This window comes from Heptranchias perlo, chromosome 11, assembly GCF_035084215.1.
Source record: "Heptranchias perlo isolate sHepPer1 chromosome 11, sHepPer1.hap1, whole genome shotgun sequence".
Classification (NCBI taxonomy): Eukaryota; Metazoa; Chordata; class Chondrichthyes; order Hexanchiformes; family Hexanchidae; genus Heptranchias; species Heptranchias perlo.
In genome coordinates this window covers 56219244-56239564 of record NC_090335.1, presented here as the reverse complement: position 1 = coordinate 56239564, position 20321 = coordinate 56219244, and the positions used below count along the sequence as shown (strand labels likewise).

The 20321-nt window shown below is 40.1% G+C and overlaps 1 protein-coding gene across 3 annotated transcripts in view; it reads right to left on the bottom strand.

Moving 5' to 3' along the window:
* Positions 1–20321, bottom strand: part of senp7 (SUMO specific peptidase 7) — a 77816-nt gene that overhangs the window by 42263 nt on the left and 15232 nt on the right. For 2 of the 3 annotated variants that reach the window (XM_067993098.1, XM_067993099.1), the window contains exons 5-8: positions 16946–17067; positions 12286–12498; positions 3898–4013; positions 976–1175 (exon numbers count right to left, since the gene is read on the bottom strand). In XM_067993098.1, coding sequence (XP_067849199.1) covers positions 976–1175; positions 3898–4013; positions 12286–12498; positions 16946–17067 — 651 coding nt within the window. The remainder of the gene's footprint in view (positions 1–975; positions 1176–3897; positions 4014–12285; positions 12499–16945; positions 17068–20321) is intronic. The other variant, XM_067993100.1, reaches the window with a different exon arrangement.

Below are 20321 nucleotides of genomic sequence, written 5' to 3'. Positions count from 1 at the left end.
AATAAACAATCTCCAAAAAAAACTAGAGAGAGTAGAAAACAACAGGAAATGTCCATGAGCAGAATGTTTTCTGTCCTTGTCAGCTGCTTTTCAGTTGCTATACTGAAAATGAAGTTATTGCAAATTTGCTATCAAATTGTGGGTATGCCAGTACTTCTTTCAGCTCAACAACTGCAAGATCAAAGTCATCCTGTTCAGCCTCCGGCAAAAACTCCACTCTTTTTCTAATCCCAACCCTCTTCCTGGATACCCACTCAAGCTCAAACAGCTGTAACACATCTCGGTGCTCTGTTTGACTGTGAGCTGTGCTTCAAACCCCATAAACAGTCTATCACCAATTCTTCCTATTTACACCTCATTTATCACCTGTCTCCTCCCCTATGTTACAGCCAAAACCCTCATCCACATCTTAATCACCTGCAGTGTCCATTTTCCCAATACGTCGTTCACTGAAGTCCTGAACTCCACACTACAAGATCTTCAATTCATCTAGAATTCAGCTGCACAGATTCTATCGCACACAGAACTCTTGTAACCCCAAGCCTTGGTGACCTCCACTGGCTTCCTGTCACTCAGTGCAACAATTTTCAAGTCTTTATTCTTGTCTTCAAATCCCTCCACAGCCTCACTCCTTCCTGTCGACTGTCCCCGAGCTTCACTACCACCAGTGCCAGAGCCTTCAGCCTTCTTGCTCCCACACTCTGGAACTTCCTTTTATCCTACCAACCACAACTTTGGCCACCTTCCCTAACTCCCCTACTTAGGTCAGGCTCCCAACTGTGAAATGCCTTGGGCTGTTTTGCTAGGTTGAAGATGATATATAAAGGCAAGTTGTTTTTGTTCAGCAAAATTAGCCAAGCCAAGTTTCCTAACGTACAATAGTCAATTGAGATTGTTTTAAATAAAACCTTACAGTTGTATATATTTTTTCGAAAAAAAATCGTATAAATGACTGCTAAAAACACGTGGGCCAACCTGTGAAGATGCCGCACTATTAATATCTCTTTGGCTAGAATGATCCTGAAGTTCAGTGCATAGTCTTTTCTTCTTAGGGCTTGGAAGAGGTGAATCTGTTAGTGTGTCTTCATGGAGGTCTGTTTCACATTGGCTTTCATTTATTTTTTTCTGTTCACACAGCTGGTCTCCTTTTTCTGTCTGTCCTATTCTACAAATACCTGAAAACAAAAGCCAACACTTTTCAATTTTCTACATATGCCACTTTCATATAACTTCAAATTGCCAAAATTCACTCATGCTTTTCAAATGCTGAAGTAAATGAATTGCATCAGTCCTGCAGGCATCCTAGATTTTACCTCTGCATACATTTGAACTAGTATTAGATCACCAAAGATAGTTGATCAAAACCAGCTACTTACTAGGTGCGTCGGTTCAAAAACCAACACACAAAAATCTACAGGTTTTTTAATTCCAAAATTTGCAAACATAACGTTACAGTTGAGGTGAAAGCATCAAAGGGGATGTTGTCCAGTGAGCACAAATTTCAATAACTTCAGATCATAACCACTGCTCCCATTTTTTCCCCAGATAGCAGGTGCTGTTAATAGTTTTGCTGCTGCCATTTACAGTTCTTCTAGACCCATCTTTTTTTTCTTTACTTGTCCCATTACTACCTTCCTTGCCTTGCACCATCATCCCTTTTGTCATTTAATCACCCCTGCCCGCCACCCTATCACAGACCTTCCCTTTAGTTCCTTCATCCCTCCCTTCACTTGCCCTGGCTCCGTACTTGCTTAAAAACTATTAAATCTTTAACTTTTTCCACTTATGATGAAAGGTCATTAACCTGAAATGTTAACACTGTCTTTCTCCACAGACACTGCCTGACCTGCTGAGCTTCTCCAGCATTTTCTGTTTTTATTTCAGATTTCCAACATCTGTAGTATTTTGCTTTTTACATACTGCAAGATGGGAATGACAACATTTAAAGCCAGAGGAGGTATATATATATATATATATATATATATATATATATATATATATCTCATTTTCACAATTGGATTAGCCATCATAGTATTAAAAAGCTAAAGTGCAGCTTGGATAGTGGGACAGCGGAAGAATAGGAGTGATGAACGTTTCTCAGATTGGCAAGATATAACTAGCAGTGTGCCCCGGGGGATCTGGGTTGGGGCATTTATCTAAAAGTATGTTGACAACTCTACCTAATGAAAATAAATCTATAAAATGGTAAGAAACTGGTTTTAAAAAATCAATTTCTCTTCTTCATGAAGACTGACAACTCTCCAAATTCACCACAGTGCCATTCAGCTGATGCCAGTTATAGGATCGATTAGGAAATTACTCCAGTGAGCAACAAAGATTGCTGGGTGATGATCAGCAGGTATTCAACCTAGGAAATTTTAGGACCAGCTAAGTACTACAAAGCATATCAGTTTTAAAATAACAGGAGAGGGGGAATTTGAGTAAGCATTTTATATTGAAAAAGCATTTACTTCTTTCTTAAGGTATATTTAAGAATGAGGCATTTTTGGTAATGTTACTTGTTCTTAGCATCATGTATAGAGATCAGCTTTCGATTTACAATTGATTATCATTCTAATGCGGAGCAGGGCAGTCCACCCTCTGAACCTCTGTCTTTTTACTTCTTCTATGAATCGCAGAAATAGCTGAGCCAGGTTGCTTTCTTCCTTTTAGCTCTCCTTCCCAAATTAGTAATCTCAAGACAGGTGGCCATCTATTGCTAGATGGGCGTGTATGCCCTTTTCTAAAATTATTTTCCTTTAACATTTGACTTTTAATCACATTTTTCCATCTTCACGTTTAATGTATGGCATTAAAGTCATTTTATAAATTCTAGACATTTTTGCATTCCAGATGTGGGTACAATGTTGAGTTATAAATATGCAGGTTCAACACTAAAGAACCTATAGTTGGAATTTATTCTTTAGGAAGCTATTTTGCACAGTAATATTACCAACAATATTTCTGTGATAGTGGATCTTTAAACTCTGAGATCAAAATGGCAGTTTTAATTTCAAGGACAATTTCAGCTGGGAGCCTCCCACTATTACTTAGCTTATATGATACTCAGTCATACAGACCAGGAAACTCCCAGATTCCATCCTTGTTCTGCACCGTTAACAAATTTCAACCAGGATATAGTGCGTCATTCCAACTAGTTCCAGCAACTCAGATAGGAAAGGGAGGCAAAAATAAAGTCAGCATTGTAGAACCTGAATGCAATCAACTAACACTTGTTGGAAAATGCACAGCTGAAATTAGGCAATGGTGGGATCAGACTCTGCTGCAATATCCCTTACATTTGAATGACCTACTGACACCATCTAGGCTAACATTCAGAATTGCCACTTGGATGAGACAACAGAAGGTTGACTTAAGCACATGGGATCATGTCCCAGCACTCGTTATTGGATTCAGATGATAGAAAGAGGAAAGGAAAAACTGACTTTTTTTTAAAAAAACTGATGTCTTTCAGGTATAATGCTCCTCTAACCACAACAGGAAAAATTGGAATTTCCTTGTGAGAAATACGTGGAACAGGTTGCGGTTTATAGGAGATCACATAATACTAAGACTCTGGGGACATCCAATTACATTGCTATCAATGTTTACAATACCTTCAATCTAGCCAATCATGAAATTGGAAGATATGAAATTAAAGGGTCTAAGTTCCATGAGTGTCAGATCCTGACAGATCAAGTGCAATTTCTGTATTAGTCATATGTAGATCCTTCCCAAATTAATGTTCAAGTCAGTACTCATTTTTAGCACGATGGGGTAGACAGCAGATTTCACTGTTTGTAACATTTCTTGCATCACAGTTCTTTTCTGAACATGCTTGCAATACAAATCTTGGAATTAGTGCATCAACATATTAGATAATATACTTCTACACACCTTTAGCCTCTTTCTCAGAATTTCTCAGGGGTGATATACTATTTTCCTTTGGTCTGGTTAAATTTTCATTCTGCTTCTGGATACAACATTCTGATCTCTTCTCAGGCTGCACTCCACTGGAACAGATTAAGAAAATGCAATTAACTGTGTCAAAATGTCAACACCATTGCTACATAATAAATACATTGCGATAATAGTAATATCCAGTTATTAACGATCATCTAATTGCATACTATAAGTTCTGGTACTAAGACTATTTTGATTCTTTATAAAAAATGTAAATGCATGCACTATACAGGAAAACAATGCAAAATCAAGCCAAGTAAAATGGCAGTATGCTTTCTACCTTACAGCAATAACTGTTGCAAGTTATAATGAGCCATTAACTTGTGTCTGGAAATTGATTTCTGTACAGGGCGAACATCTTTGTACCGCGATTCCTTTTATAGCCGTTTCTTGAAATTACTTCAGGCAGTTTTAAAAAAAGCCTCCCAATTTGTTTTTTAAAAAAAAGTGATTTTTTTTTCTGCATCCTTAGTACAGTCATGCTGTGCATTTTTAGCCAGCAAAGAAGGCAGGCAGCTGCCTTGTTTTGAATAGTTAAATAAATACATGGGTTTTAAACATGGGATATCCATCTCAGTAGCAACATCCCTTTTGGGCATCTACCTCTAATGTTATAACATAGGAAATCCTCCCACATTATATGCAAATATCAGAATATAATTTTTTTTAAATAAACAAGACTGGCTTGAGAACTGATATGAACCATCCCACCTGGAAAATCACCCTGTGGATTGAAAAATCTGCACTTCAAGCCAGTAGCACAGTTTCCTAGGAGCCTGTGGGATTGGAGCTGCTCCCTGGCTGATCTAAAGCAGCAGCTCCAGGGCACGTTGGGACACTCCCCCATCAGAGGCCTCTCCAGAACAGCACAGCAAAGAGAGATCGGTTTTGGGGAAGATGGAAGAAGGGTGGGCTACACTTGAACAGAAAGGATGCTAATGCACTGGTAAAACAGATAAATAGGGAAGTGAAGAGTCATTTAAATTGGAGAGGGAGTGGCAGGGAAAACAAAAGCAATCAGAAATAGCAAGTAGATAAGAAATAGGAGGTCAAGATACAAATAAAACAGGATTCAGCAAAAAGGATAGCAGAAGGAATAAAAAGTAGAGAAGGAAAATTAAATCGGCCAGTTCCAAGTATGGAAAAGAATGAGGTAAAGGAAGGAAGGAGCAAACCAGGCCAGCTAATCTTAGTGCATGGGAGTCTGATATTTCATGCATACCCATGTCTCAATTATTTTTATATGTACTTTATATATAGATATATTAGTGCCAATTGAGAATAGTACAGTGTTACTAACACTCTCAAATCCAGTGATGTTTGCAATGATTTAGAATGCTTCTTCAATAAATGTAGAAATGTTTATTAGAAAAGGTGATTATGTTGAATATGGAGTTTATGCACGATTCTGCCTGACCCAAAAGAGATTTAATCAGACGTAGCCTTCTTTCTTAACTATGGTGTATGAATCCAATCTCGTGGTCCAAAAGGCTGGATACCCTGTTCTATACTAGGGAGCTCCTGGTCCGATTTGTTGCTGTGGGAAAAGTCTGAGAATGGCCACATCCAGGCCATTCTCAAGCATTTCCTGTTCTTTATAGCTGTATAGGCAGAGCGTGAGAGAGGGTCGCCCAGCTGCAATTGATGTATAGCCTGGGGAGAGGGGAAAAGTCTTACCTCCATCTAACAAATCATGAAGATCAGAAAACAGCATGCCAGCCAGAGCAAAGAGATGGAACATCTCATCCCAAAACAAACAAATCTACAAGACATAGCCTCCTTACAAGTGGATTTTCGAATGTGTAGAAAGCTCAAACAATTAATTAATTTGTGTGTGCAGTCAAGAATAGGTTTATGCTAAAAGTCTCAAAGAAAAAAGGTGGAAAATGCAAAAATATGTATAACCAACCAATAAAATCATCCAAATGCTATAACTGTAGCTAAATAAAATTATTGGCTCTCCAGCTCTTTTTGCTTTGAGATCTGCAACTGCAGTACAGCCCATTTTCTTTTTTTAATCACTTAAATTTTTCAGTCCCCAACTTTCCCCAGCCACAGTCTCACATCCACCACTAAGATATAGAAATAAAAGCCCCAAAGCTAAAAACACTATTTAATTATTTCTCCAACTATAACACGGGGCAGAAAAGCACCCTAACTTCTCTTAGCATTACTGAAGTTAATAACGCATTCCACTAGATGCTATTAACAAGCTTTGAAGCTAAAATTTTCTCACATCATATTGTCAATTACTTTTTTAATTTCCATTTAGAGTGGGAACATAATGCTGTGCCATTGATTCTCATCCATAGATAACTTATTTAATGCTTCAAATAACACATTTATGTATTTCCATCTATTAACTGAAAATCCTACATACATGCATAAGACATTTAACATCCCTGCAGCACACCAAACAAAAAGCTTCTTTTACCCACTCTTCCCATCACATTGCAAACATTTACATCATAATCGCTGCAGTGCAAAATCCAAAATAAAAAAAACATGCTTGGGTTTTGATGCAACTAGCAAAATTTGAATCAGCAGCCAGTTTGAACAGCATGTGAAAACTGTAATGCAATATCTGCATTCAGATGATTTTTCAAAGAGAGAGCTTCAAAAGAAGATGTCACCTGAATACGAAGGACTGCATTACAACACTAAAAGCTGGATTTCAAAGAGCAGGATGAGTAAAATATCATTCAGAAACTAAGGTTACACAAATTTCATACAATAGCTTATCAACATATTAACTACATCCATTTTGAAACAAACTATCTGAACCCAACTTCAAAATTTAGCAAGTGACATACCATATCCACCGTAATTTCCTCTTATACATCCACCTGTGTGATATGCATATTATAATTGTTATTTTGGAATTATTGTTTGCATGGATTAAGTAGGATCATTTCTAATATGTAAAGTTGCTATATGTAAAGAAGATGGAGTTGAATAGAACTTTGTTGAACTAGGTTTGGAATGTTCAATTACATTGAAAAGAAATTATTAAAATAAAATCATAAAAAATGTAAATTGATTACAAAATGCAAAAGTATCTGCATTAACACTTAATGTTCAATTTTAGGTACAGCATACAACAACGTGCATTTATATAGCACCTTTAATGTAGTAAAATGTCCCAAGGCGCATCACGGTAGCATAAATCAGACAAAAATTGGCACAGCCAAAGAAGGAGATATTAGGACAGGTAACTTAAAGCTTGGTCAAAGAGTTTGGTTTTATGGGGCATCTTAAAAGGAGGAGAAAGAGGTGGAGAGACGAAGAGGTTAAGGGAGGGAATTCCCAAGCTTAAGGCCTAGACGGCTGAGAACACAGCCACCATTGGTGGGGCCAAGGAAGATGGGGATGCACGAGCCCAGAGTTGGAGGAATGCAGAGGTTGGAGGGCAGGGTGAGGCCATGGAGGCATTTGAACAAGATTTTCCACAGAGGTTTAATTTTGGTCAGGTGAAGTGCAGCAAACTTTAGAAAGTTACAGAATAAAATCAAAATAGCTTTGATTCAGATAAAATCAAAGACTTGCATTTATATAGCACTAACATTTCTGGGCAACATCTCTGCTTTTTTTTGAAATGCAGTCACTTGAGTGTAGGCATGCATGGCCACAAATTTGTGCACAGCAAGATCTGGTGAGATGAATGACCAGTTAATCAGTTTTCATGGTGTCACCAGAGTCAGAAAACTCCCTGTTCTTCTGCAAACAGTGAAATGGGGACTTTAGTGCATTTAAACAGGCAGATGGGGCTTTGGCTTAGCATTTCATCTGAGGGACATTACCTTTGATAATGCAGCACTGCCTCACTATTGCACTGAAGTGTCAGCTTAGATTATGTGCTTACATTTTGGAGGGGGTTTTGAACCTCCAACCTTCTAATCCAAGGTGAGAAAGCTGCCAACTAAACCATGCTGATAAACATTTAATAACTAATTAAGAGAATTCTCAGCCCTCAATATTTAACACCTGTTCTGCAAGAGTAAGAAATTAGTTATATTATCTGCATTTCTATGCAAGGACACTGAAACAGCTCAAGGGGAGGGATTGTCTTTCGTGTGGATAAAGGTGACAAGAATAGTTGCACACAAGAATGGAAGACTATTCATCTTGGACATCCAATGTCAGCATTAAGCACTCTCAGCGGAGGTATACTATGTTAGATGCAGAGTAAAGCTTACTCAGCCCCAACTTTAGAGAAGCACCCCTTATGGCATTTTTCTATTTGACAAACAAGCCATCTTGTGGCCTGTGAGTGAAATTGCTAACTTAATACAAAATTAGGGCCAGTTTTGTGCTTTGGCTCATCTCCACTAGGAACTATACCAATACATCCCAAACATGTGTCATGTTACACATTACAGCCAGCAGACAGGAAACCTTTTTTCTATTAATATGGGCTGGATTTTAACTAAAGTCTCAAAGATGAAAGGCCAATATCAAACCCACTGCACCACCTAGTCTCCCAGGAACACATTTTACCCTACTGAAGAAGTTGGACACCACAAATTCACAAGTGCAGTAAATTACACTTTGAAAAGACTTTCAGTACCAATCCATTAAAAATAAACTCAGCATAGGCATTTTTTTTGGTGGGTGGAAAGGCCTTTCCTATTCTGCAAGTACAAAACGACATGTTGCACTGGGGATAGTGGAGGCTAAGGACAATTTAGTCCCATCAAGAAAATGACATTGGGATATAAATTAACTTTTGGGAGGTGAATTGGGGAGAAAATTGAGACACCAGAGGAAAGAGTTTATAAAAAGACTAATATTTTGAAATCCAACAAAAAAAGTTAATGTTTGAAAGAGAAAAACCTAAACACAACAGGAAAATAGCACCTACCATCTTGATGAACAAACCACTCTGTGCCCAGTTTTAATACAGGGTTGCTTACACTGTATTCGCATAGCAATGTTAATACACGTTTACACATAATTTCACAACTATCCCCACTCATTACCGCAAACATTCAAATGGTGAGCATTTCACAAACAGGGAAGGGATTAAGCACTTGAAGTGCCCAATGGTAATTTAGTGGTATAATTTTTTTGTTAAAAAAAAATGAGTACCATGTAGTACCAAAGCCTGGAAGGAGGAGAACAGATATTATGAATCTTTTCTCACATTGTCACATATCCTACTAATTGGCATCAAGGGGTTATGGGAAATTAACAAGTTGCTTACCCTCTTGGCTTAAGGAGGAGCTTCTGATGAGGGAGGGAGAAAAGGAGAAGAAAAATAAAATAGAAGCAGCAAGTCCAGTATCAGACTATAGCGAAGTGTACACATTACCTGTGGCTAAAGAATGTCACATTTTCCACTGCAATAAATAAGGACCTTAATGATTTTAATGCAACATTGCAATGACCATTGACTTGCTATTGTAGGTGGAAGCACAATTTACCTAGCAGAGTATGGTCTTCCTCTGTCCGAGTACGGTTCGTCCTCCAGCTGAAAAGGTTATTGGGAGTGTCCCTCTAGTTTTCTACTCTGAAAATCAGGTGATATTTCCCCACTCACATACACTGCCCAGGATGGTTGAAAAGTCCCAACTAACGTTTACCATTAACCTGGCCTAATTTTTTTTATTTCAGCAGCCCATTTGCCAGCTGGTTAAGAAACCTGTTGGCTCCCTCATTTTATCCATGCTCTCTCCCTGTAATGCTGAACAAAGTAAAAGGAGGAAGAAAACTGTTGAAGAGCTAAAAAGAACAGAGCACGAGAGAAGCTAAAGTGAAGGAGGAAAGTGTGCGAGAAGAAGAGGAGAGCAAGAAAGAGTGTCTATTTTTGTATACTCATCACTACCAGTATCCTTAGCTAAAAGGACACAAAAATACAGCATTTTTTTTGTTATTAGGCCCAACTCAAAAAAACTTAACAGCCACTGAATCAGATTGTTTTGTTCAAATTTATTGTCAAGAATAACAATGGCTTGAGTGAGCCTTGAATGAAGGCAGGTGGAAGGGCTCCAGTTTCCCACCATCATTTTGTCGGTTGTTGTGCCTTTGCTCTCATTCTATATAAAAGCCCTACTTGCAAGTCAGCCTTTGGTTTCTCCACCACTAGGAGCAGTCTACAGTGTATGCTACATATGCAATGGAAAACTTACCACAGCAAAGCCCAAATATTCCAAATCAGTTTAGTGGAAGTATAGCAAGACAAAGATAAACTACATTGAATAAGTGAAGATCGTACTATATCATATTTATCCTTCACATCATAAAAGTCAAAGGAATAGAGATAGGTTATCAATGATTTGAAACCAAAGCATCGTAAAATATCTCCTTTGGACAGCAAGTCCAGGCAATAATAATGTTTTACAAAAAGGAGGACTGTTCCACATGGCTGCCTTGCAATTGGGTCTAGGCCATATTTCAAATGATCCAACAACTCTCAAACTTGTTAGCTCATACCACCCTTCTGTACATTGTTCAAAGAGGTTACCCAATTCGGTTTTAGCCAAATTAATATGATTATTTTTTTTTAGATTTACACACATTTTTAATATACCAAAGCACTGAAGATATTTATGCAGTTTGTATTTAATCTCTGAGGAATGGAATGAAGAAGGAGGGAAGGAGGGGGCTCATGTGGAATATAAACACCAGCATACACCAGTTGGGTCGTATGGCCAGTTTCTGTGCTGTAGTTTCGATGTAACTTGATGAAATAAAAAATTGGTAGTCATGTCTGGAAAAAGAAAGCTGACAATTTCCAGACAAGATCTAGGAATAGCCTAGATCACAATTAAAATACAAGATTTACTATAAAAATCTGTGGGCCATTGACGCAACATGCCAAAATCAACTCTGAAAATGAGCTTATGATATTCCATAACAGAAATAGAAAGGAAATTCAAGAAAGCCCATAGAAGTAGGCAACTCTAACATGGTCTGGATTTGGTTATGACTTAAAAGCAGAGGCAGTAGCCAAGAGTACACCCAAAAATGGATGATTTGTCAAATGTGGTGTCAAGGTAAACAATACTCCCCAGAAACAGAAGACTTGAGGTCATGCCAGCAACGTCAAACACTGATTCCTAACTGGAGCAGTACCATTGACCAACTATTTAAGGACACATTCGGAACCATGAGTAAAGACAACTTCAACCCAAGGTCAGAGGTTCATCTGTAAGTAGGCAGTTTACCAAGATGCCATATAGAACTTCCTTAGAAAAAATACCTCAGCTTAGAATACTGCTTAGAAGACTTTAAAATAGGCATACCCACATCACGAGATAGTGGAGCCTCCATAGCATCTTTTGTCTTTTGTGATTTCAGGGCAAAAGTCTCCTTGTTGGGTTTGAGGAGAACACAAAGGCTTTTCACCACAGTCTAATGCTGCCACACCTAACACTCTTCAAATATGTCAGTCATATGAATGCTTACTATGTCCCCTTGAGCTGGAGGACTTTTTTCTCTCACATCTGGAATGTCTGTGCTTAAGATACCAGTAGATCTCCTGTGGCATTGTTCACTGTCAAAATAGAGTGGAGCTATACCACTAGTGGTCACAGCCTGCAATGATGGCATCACCAGGATCGGTCTGGATTGGGAATTCCCATTATAATTGATTAAACAAGTATTTACAATGTTAAATGTAGACATAAAAAGTGTGACCAAAAATAGTGACAATAGGAAGTTTGTGAACAGAAAGTGGAGTACAGACAAGATTTTTAATGTATTTATTTTTAATATATATATGGACTGTATTCCTAATTATAAAAACTCAGACTCCAACAGATGGAGACACACTGGGCAAAAAAAAAATTCTAGTCTTCAACTAAATCTCCAGAGGGCATGCAGAACTTGAAGTCTGGTGCAGGCATGTACCACAGTAAAAAAAAACTCCAGCAAACAGAACACATACTTCTCAACGTTGAAAGGTGACCAGATTGAAATGAGGTAGAATCATCCAATTCCAAAAACCAAGCAAAAGTTTTCCAACTGGGAGAAAAGCAAAGATCTGCTGATGACTATATATACACATGGTTGAAAAAAAGAGAGGATCAGTGTTTTTATGCAGTTATAAGATTGGCAAAGATCAAATTATTTCAGAGGGTGTAAATCTCCTGGACACTGTCCCAGTGATTTTTGGAGGAAAATTGACCTCTCCTAAGGTACATTGAGGATAAATGAAGAGGAATGCAATTTACATATATAGGAATTTAAAGTTTCGGCAGCAAACAATTATGCTGGCAATATTGCACAGGTGAGTCTTTGCAGACTTCACAAAGAGCGGAACAAAACTGATGCCACAGCATGTGCGTTTAGCAGCTGGTCGAAGCAAGCTCAAGAACCCACCTGCTGGATAAAATGTTGGACTGACTATCTTGGTGAGATGTTTTGGTTTCCACGTGACAATTATCTTTTAGTTCACTGGTTGCTGATGTGTGATGCTTTGCATGTGAAGTGTCAGTATTTTCGACATTGCTACTGTCTCTCTTTTTTACGTGCAGCAAATGTTGTCTTCCTGAATCTGTCATCAGCACATCTCTGAGTACAATTCTGGCTTCCCTGTTGTAGGCAAAGTGCAACACAAACACATTTTTAAAAAGGAATTAGTGAGAATACTGTTAAAATAAACCAAAAAAAGGACTTAGGAAAAATAAAAGTCTGCGTTCATTAAAAGGATTTAGTATTTCAAGAAACTGCAGTTATTAGTAGTTTTAGTGCAGTTCAGCACAATTCTCAGCTACAGTCGTGTTCCTGCTGAGCGTAATGCCCTCTTTGCATTATGGAACAACATCCATTCCAGTTTTGTAATATGAGCCCCTGCTGTCAAGTTTTCCCTCTTCATACTGTAGGGATGTTTAGATAAATAATGGATCTACTCACGCACAAGCATCACAAAAATCCATATGTTTACTAAAAAGTCACAGACCGTTGCCAATGTTGTGGAAGATCCGTACAGGTCAGCAATGGCTAAAGCACATTGCATGCCCGAATATGTGAGCTGATAACAGCCTCACCCAGATCAAAAGATGGACACAATGCAAATGCAGCCAGAAACACTAACTCTCGAAGAGAATTTCATTGTCTCAGTCAGTACTGGTGCTGCCTCTTTTATACTACCTGGTTGCCTCTGATGGCACGCTAGCTGTTGGAGACTATCCTGTAAGGTAAAGTGAACATAAGATACTGCAATGCCTTCTGATTGCAATTGGTAGGCTTTTTTTTTATTCATTCATGGGATGTGGGCATCGCTGGCGAGGCCAGCATTTATTGCCTATCCCTAATTGCCCTCGAGAAGGTGGTGGTGAGCCGTCTTCTTGAACCGCTGCAGTCCATGTGGTGAAGGTTCTCACACAGTGCTGTTAGGAAGGGAGTTCCAGGATTTTGACCCAGTGACGATGAAGGAACGGCGATATATTTCAAAGTCAGGATGGTGTGTGACTTGGAGGGGAACATGCAGGTGGTGTTGTTCCCATGTACCTGCTGCCCTTGTCCTTCTAGGTGATAGAGGTCGCAGGTTTGGGAGGTGCTGTCAAAGAAGCCTTGGCGAGTTGCTGCAGTGCATCCTGTGGATGGTACACAGTGCAGCCACTGTGCGCCGGTGGTGAAGGGAGTGAATGTTTAGGGTGGTGGATGGGATGCCAATCAAGCGGGCTGCTTTGTCCTGGATGGCGTCGAGCTTCTTGAGTGTTGTTGGAGCTGCACTCATCCAGGCAAGTGGAGCGTATTCCATCACACTCCTGACTTGTGTCTTGTAGATGGTGGAAAGGCTTTGGGGAGTCAGGAGGTGAGTCACTCACCACAGAATACCCAGCCTCTGACCTGCTCTTGTAGCCACTGTACTTATATGGCTGGTCCAGTTAAGTTTCTGGTCAATGGTAACCCCCAGGATGTTGATGGTGGGGGATTCAGCGATGGTAATGCCGTTGAATGTCAAGGGGAGGTGGTTGGACTCTCTCTTGTTGGAAATGGTCATTGCCAGGCACTTATCTGGCACGAATGTTACTTGCCACTTATCAGCCCAAGCCTGGATGTTGTCCAGGTCTTGCTTGCATGCGGGCTCGCACTGCTTCATTATTTGAGGGGTTGCGAATGGAACTGAACACTGTGCAATCATCAGCGAACATCCCCATTTCTGACCTTATGATGGAGGGAAGGTCATTGATGAAGTAGTTGAAGATGGTTGGGCCTAGGACACTGCCCTGAGGAACTCCTGCAGCAATGCCCTGGAGCTGAGATGACTGGCCTCCAACAACCACTACCATCTTCTTTTGTGCTAGGTATGACTCCAGCCACTGGAGAGTTTTCCCCGATACCCATTGACTTCAATTTTACTAGGGCTCCTTGGTGCCGCACTCAGTCAAATGCTGCCTTGATGTCAAGGGCAGTCACTCTCACCTCACCTCTGGAATTCAGCTCTTTTGTCCATGTTTGGACCAAAGCTGTAATGAGGTCTGGAGCCGAGTGGTCCTGGCAGATCCCAAACTGAGCATCGGTGAGCAGGTTATTGGTGAGTAAGTGCCGCTTGATAGCACTGTCGACGACACCTTCCATCACTTTGCTGATGATTGAGAGTAGGCTGATGGGGCGGCAATTGGCCGGATTGGATTTGTCCTGCTTTTTGTGGACAGGGCACACCTGGGCAATTTTCCACATTGTCGGGTAGATGCCAGTGTTGTAGCTGTACTGGAACAGCTTGGCTAGAGGCGCAGCTAGTTCTGGAGCACAAGTCTTCAGCACTACAGCCGGGATGTTGTCGGGGCCCATAGCCTTTGCTGTATCCAGTGCACTCAGCCGTTTCTTGATATCACGTGGAGTGAATCGAATTGGCTGAAGACTGGCTTCTGTGATGGTGCGGATATCGGGAGGAGGCTGAGATGGATTATCCACTCGGCACTTCTGGCTGAAGATGCTGCAAACGCTTCAGCCTTGTCTTTTGCACTCACCTGCTGGACTCCGCCATCATTGAGGATGGGGATGTTTGCAGAGCCTCCTCCTCCCGTTAGTTGTTTAATTGTCCACCACCATTCACGACTGGATGCGGCAGGACTGCAGAGCTTTGATCTGATCCGTTGGTTGTGGAATCGCTTAGCACTGTCTATAGCATGTTGCTTCCGCTGTTTAGCATGCATGTAGTCCTGAGTTGTAGCTTCACCAGGTTGGCACCTCATTTTTAGGTACACCTGGTGCTGCTCCTGGCATGCTCTTCTACACTCCTCATTGAACCAGGGTTGATCCCCTGGCTCGTTGGTAATGGTCGTGTGAGGAATATGCCGGGCCATGAGGTTACAGATTGTGCTGGAATACAATTCTGCTGCTGCTGATGGCCCACAGCACCTCATGAATGCCCAGTTTTGAGCTGCTAAATCTGTTCTGAATCGATCCCATTTAACACGTCGGATGGTGTCCTCAATGCGAAGACGGGACTTCGTCTCCACAAGGACTGTGCGGTGGTCACTCCTCCCAATACTGTCATGGACAGATGCATTTGCGACAGGTCGATTGGTGAGGACGAGGTCAAGTCGGTTTTTCCTTCGTGTTGGTTCGCTCACCACCTGCCACAGGCCCAGTCTAGCAGCTACGTCCTTCAGGACTCTGCCAGCTCGGTCAGCAGTGGTGCTACCGAGCCACTTTTGGTGATGGACATTGAAGTCCCCCACCCAGAGTACATTCTGTGCCCTTGCTACTCTCAGTGCTTCCTCCAAGTGGTGTTCAACATAGAGGAGGACGGATTCATCAGCTGAGGGAGGGCGGTAGGTGGTAATCAGCAGGAGGTTTCCTTACCCATGTTTGACCTGATGCCATGAGATTTCATGGGGTCCAGAGTCAATGTTGAGGACTCCCAGGGCTACTCCCTCCTGACTGTATATCACTGTACCACCACCTCTGGTCGGTCTGTCCTGCCGGCGGGACAGGACATACCCAGGGATGGTGATGGAAGAGTCTGGGATGCTGGCTGTAAGGTAGGATTCTGTGAGTATGGCTATGTCAGGCTGTTGCTTGACTAGTCTGTGGGACAACTCTCCCAATTTTGGCACAAGTCCCCAGATGTTAGTGAGGAGGACTTTGCAGGGTCGACTGGGCTTGGTTTGCCTTTGTCGTGTCCCTAGTGGTCCGATGCCAGGTGGTCCGTCCGGTTTTATTCTTGTGACTTTTTTTAAGCAAGATTTTACAACTGAGTGGATTGCTAGGCCATTTCAGAGGGCAATTAAGAATCAACCACATTGCTGTGGGTCTGGAGTCACATATAGGCCAGACCGGGTAAGGACGGCAGGTTTCCTTCCCTAAAGGACATTAGTGAACCAGATGGGTTTTTACGACAATCCGGTAGTTTCATGGCCACCATTACTGATACTAGTATTTTAATTCCAGATTTTATTTAATTGAATTTAATTAATGGAATTTAAATTCCCCATGCCGTGGCGGGATTTGAACTCATGACTCTGGATTACTAGTCCAGTAACATAACCACTATGCTACCGCACCCGTGCTATTAGAGCTTATAAAAACAAATGAAGGATAGAAATGGCATGAAAGCTAAAAAGACAACCAAAGCAAATGAAATAAACTAATGTATTGCAAGGAAATAAAATAAAATGATAAACAGTTATGGGAGTATTATAGAACAGGCAACAAGAAATTAAGGGATTAACTCAGTGGTCAAGGACAATCGTTTACCAACACAAGCGTAGAAAGGTTAATACTGGCATTCACTCCTGATCTAGGTTAGAGGCATTTGTCACTTTCAGATTCACTATAGTTGAGGTTGATTAACTTAACACACATTTGGCATTAAGCGGCTTGAGACATAACATAAGTAATATCCTGTAACCATTTTTTGATCAAAATTACCTTCTCCTGGTGTTTTAAGCAGATTGACTGAACAACCCACCACACTTCAACACTGCCAGTTCAATTTTTTAAATAATGAACGAATATACTACTACAAAATGGTGAAATATATACAGATACCTGAACAAACAGATTTGTAAAATGATCATATTCTTACTTCAGTTGTACTCCAACTCCTGGAAAGCTATGCTTTGAAGGGTAGTTCCTCCTTTGATTATAAACAATCGAGTCTTGATTTCTTGTTTTATTGAAAGTATTATAGGAGAATGGCCAACGTTTCTGTAAACAGATCAAAAATTTCTTCAAATCTTAAATTTTAACAGTGGAAATATATTCCTAAATGTTACAGGGAGATAATTGTACCATAACTAATGTCTCTAGTTAGTCCCATCGCCAGACTTTACACTTTAAAACTGCTGGTTTGAGGCAGCCTGAAAGTAACCATTTTCTACAGACTCTTCTCTTTGCATCATCATGAGACTTCCTTCCTATGACATTATGAGATACATTGAGTCTACAGCACAGAAACAGGGCATTCAGCCCAATTGGTCTATGCCAGCGTTCATACAAGCTTCATACAAGCCTCCTCCCTCCTTACTTCATCTATCCCTGTCAGTATACCCTTCTATTCCTTTCTCCTTTGCGTGCTTATCTAGCTTCCCCTTAAATGCATCTATGCTACTTGCCTCAACTACTCCTTGTAGTAGCGCATTTCACATTCTTACCATTCTTGGGCAAAGAAGTTTCTCCTGAATTCCCTATTTGATTTATTAGTGACTATCTTATATTGATGACCTTCCAGTTTTGGACTCCCCCACAAGTGGAAACATTTTCGTCTACCCTACCAAACCCTTTCATTATCTTAAAGGCCTCTATCGGGTCACCCCTCAGCCTTCTCTTTTCTAGGGAAAAGAGCCCCAGCCTGTTTAGTCTTTTCCTGATAAGTATATACTCTCAGGTCTGGTATCATCCTTGTGAATCTTTTTTGCACCTTCTCCAATGCCTCGATATCCTTTTTATAATATGGAGACTAGAACTGTGCACAGTACTTACTACAAGTGTGGTTTAACCAAGGTTCTATATAAGTTTAACATAACTTCTCTGCTTTTCAATTCTATCCTTCTAGAAATGAAGCCCAGTGTTTAAGTTTGCCTTTTTTATGGCCTTAGTAACCTGTGTCAATACTTTTAGTGATTTGTGTATCTGTTCCCTGAGATCCCTTTGCTCCTATACCCCATTTAAACTATTATCCAAGCAATGTGTGGCCTCCTTATTCTTCCTACCAAAATGCTCATAATATGTGAACAGTGAGCAGAGAATGTTGATGCCATTCACATCTTCACTGTAGTCACCCAGGTTATCGACAGAGTAGAGAACAGTGTGATCTATAGCACCAACTCAAAGTTCAAGTGAGTAAAATCTTTTCCAAGAAAACGATGAATGCCTTAATATATTTCATTTGCATAAGAATAATCAATCTCAAAAACAAATATTTGAAGTAGTTCAAAAAAATGTAATTGCAAAATTAAATCTGAACATTGAGGTGAATCTTCCAAGTTTTACTTGCAGAATGGAGATCCATTGCTCTATGCTCTCGTAGCAGAGCTGGACTTGTATTCTGTGGTTTTATTTTTAAAATTAAGTAGTGAAACAGGATATAGTCAGAAATTATAACAGACTTCTAACAAACAACAAGATCTTGCTGATTGCTAGGAGCAGAGGAGAATATGAAACTATACATCATATTATGGTTGTTAGGAGAATTATTTAACTTACTCAGGTATTACTTCCACAGACTGCGCCTACAGAACACCATATTTGATATTTCACTTTCAAAAACCTATATTCCATAAACCAGCCTAAATTCTAATTTTCTGAAGCCAACAATGTCCCCACTGGAACGTGTCAGCTACTGATTTATATAATCTGCATGATCTCGGCCTAAAACACAGATGTCAACTTTGAAGAGGACTATAAGTAACTTCAGGACATAAACCAGTTATTAGATTTGGCAGATCGATGTCAGATGAAATGTAATGCGGAGAAATGTAAGGTGATATACTTTAGGACAAAGAATAAAGAGAGGACCAATGCACTAAATGGTAAAACATTAATAGGAGTAGATGTGAGAGAGAGCGATCAGACACAGAAATCTTTAAAAGTGGGAGGACAGGTTGATAAAACCATTTATTAAAAAATTAGGGGTCCTAGGTTTCATAAATAGATATCACTCAATCTTATTATTGAGTGGAGTATTGGTTGTTTACTGTTTTTTTTGCCATAAATAGGGATAGAGATTACCAAAGCAAATGAGTAATGCCAAACCTATACAAATCACTGGTTAGGCTGTAGTTTGTTCCGTTTTGGGCACCTTACTTTAGGTAAGCATCCTGACTAGCTGCATAATCTCACCTTTCATGATATTAAGTAAATTTACACCTTTAAGTGATACACTTACCTTTGCCTGTAACTGGGCTAGTATAGCCATACATTCTGATTTCTATAATCTCTTGCACTCTAACCTAGATATACTTAGTATTTGTAAAGGCACCCTTCTACATTCGCGAGGTAAAGATTATTACAAGAGGAGACAAAAGAGAGCCTTAAGAGAATCTACCTTATGCTCTGGCAAGAACAAGATTGGGCAGCCCAACAGCCATACCACTGGTTAACATTCACTCTCTAGGCTCACACATGAAGAGGAGCCACTTGGACAAGGTACCAGGGGGCTTCCAGTGCATTAATTAACTCCTTTCCAGGTAAGGAGTGGAGAAAATTGAATCAAGAGATGAAAAGGAGGGAGGAACTTAAAACATTTACATTCACCAGGGAAAGGGTTCTGAAAAATTATTAGAACTAAAAGCTGACAAGTCCCCAGGTCCTGATGGACTTCATCCTAGGGTCTTAAAAGAAGTGGCTACAGAGATAGTAGATGCATTGGTATTAATTTTCCAAAATTCCCTAGACTCTGGAAGGGTCCCATCAGATTGGAAAATAGTGACTGTAACTCCTCTATTCAAAAAAGGAGGGAGACAGAAAGCAGGGAACTACAGGCCAGTTAGTTTAACATGTCATAGGGAAAATGCTAGAATCTATTATTAAGGAGGTTATAGCAGAGCACTTAGAAAATCTCGATGCAATCAGGCAGAGTCAACACAGCTTTATGAAAGGGAAATCGTGTTTGACTAATTTATTAGAGTGCTTTGAGGAAGTAACAAGCAACATGGATAATGGGGATCTTGTGAATGTGGTGTACTTGGATTTCCAAAAGGCTTTTGACAAGGTGCCACATCAAAGGCTACTACACAAGTGAGAGCTCATGGTGTAGGGGGTAACATATTAGCATGGATAAAGGATTGTTTAGCTAACAGGAAACAGAGAGTAGGCATAAACGGGTTACTTTCAGTTTGGCAAGATGTAACAAGTGGAGTGCCACAGGGATCAGTGCTTGGGCCTCAACTATTTACAATCTATATCAATGACTTGGATGAAGGGACTGAATGTATGGTTGCTAAATTTGCTGATGACACAAA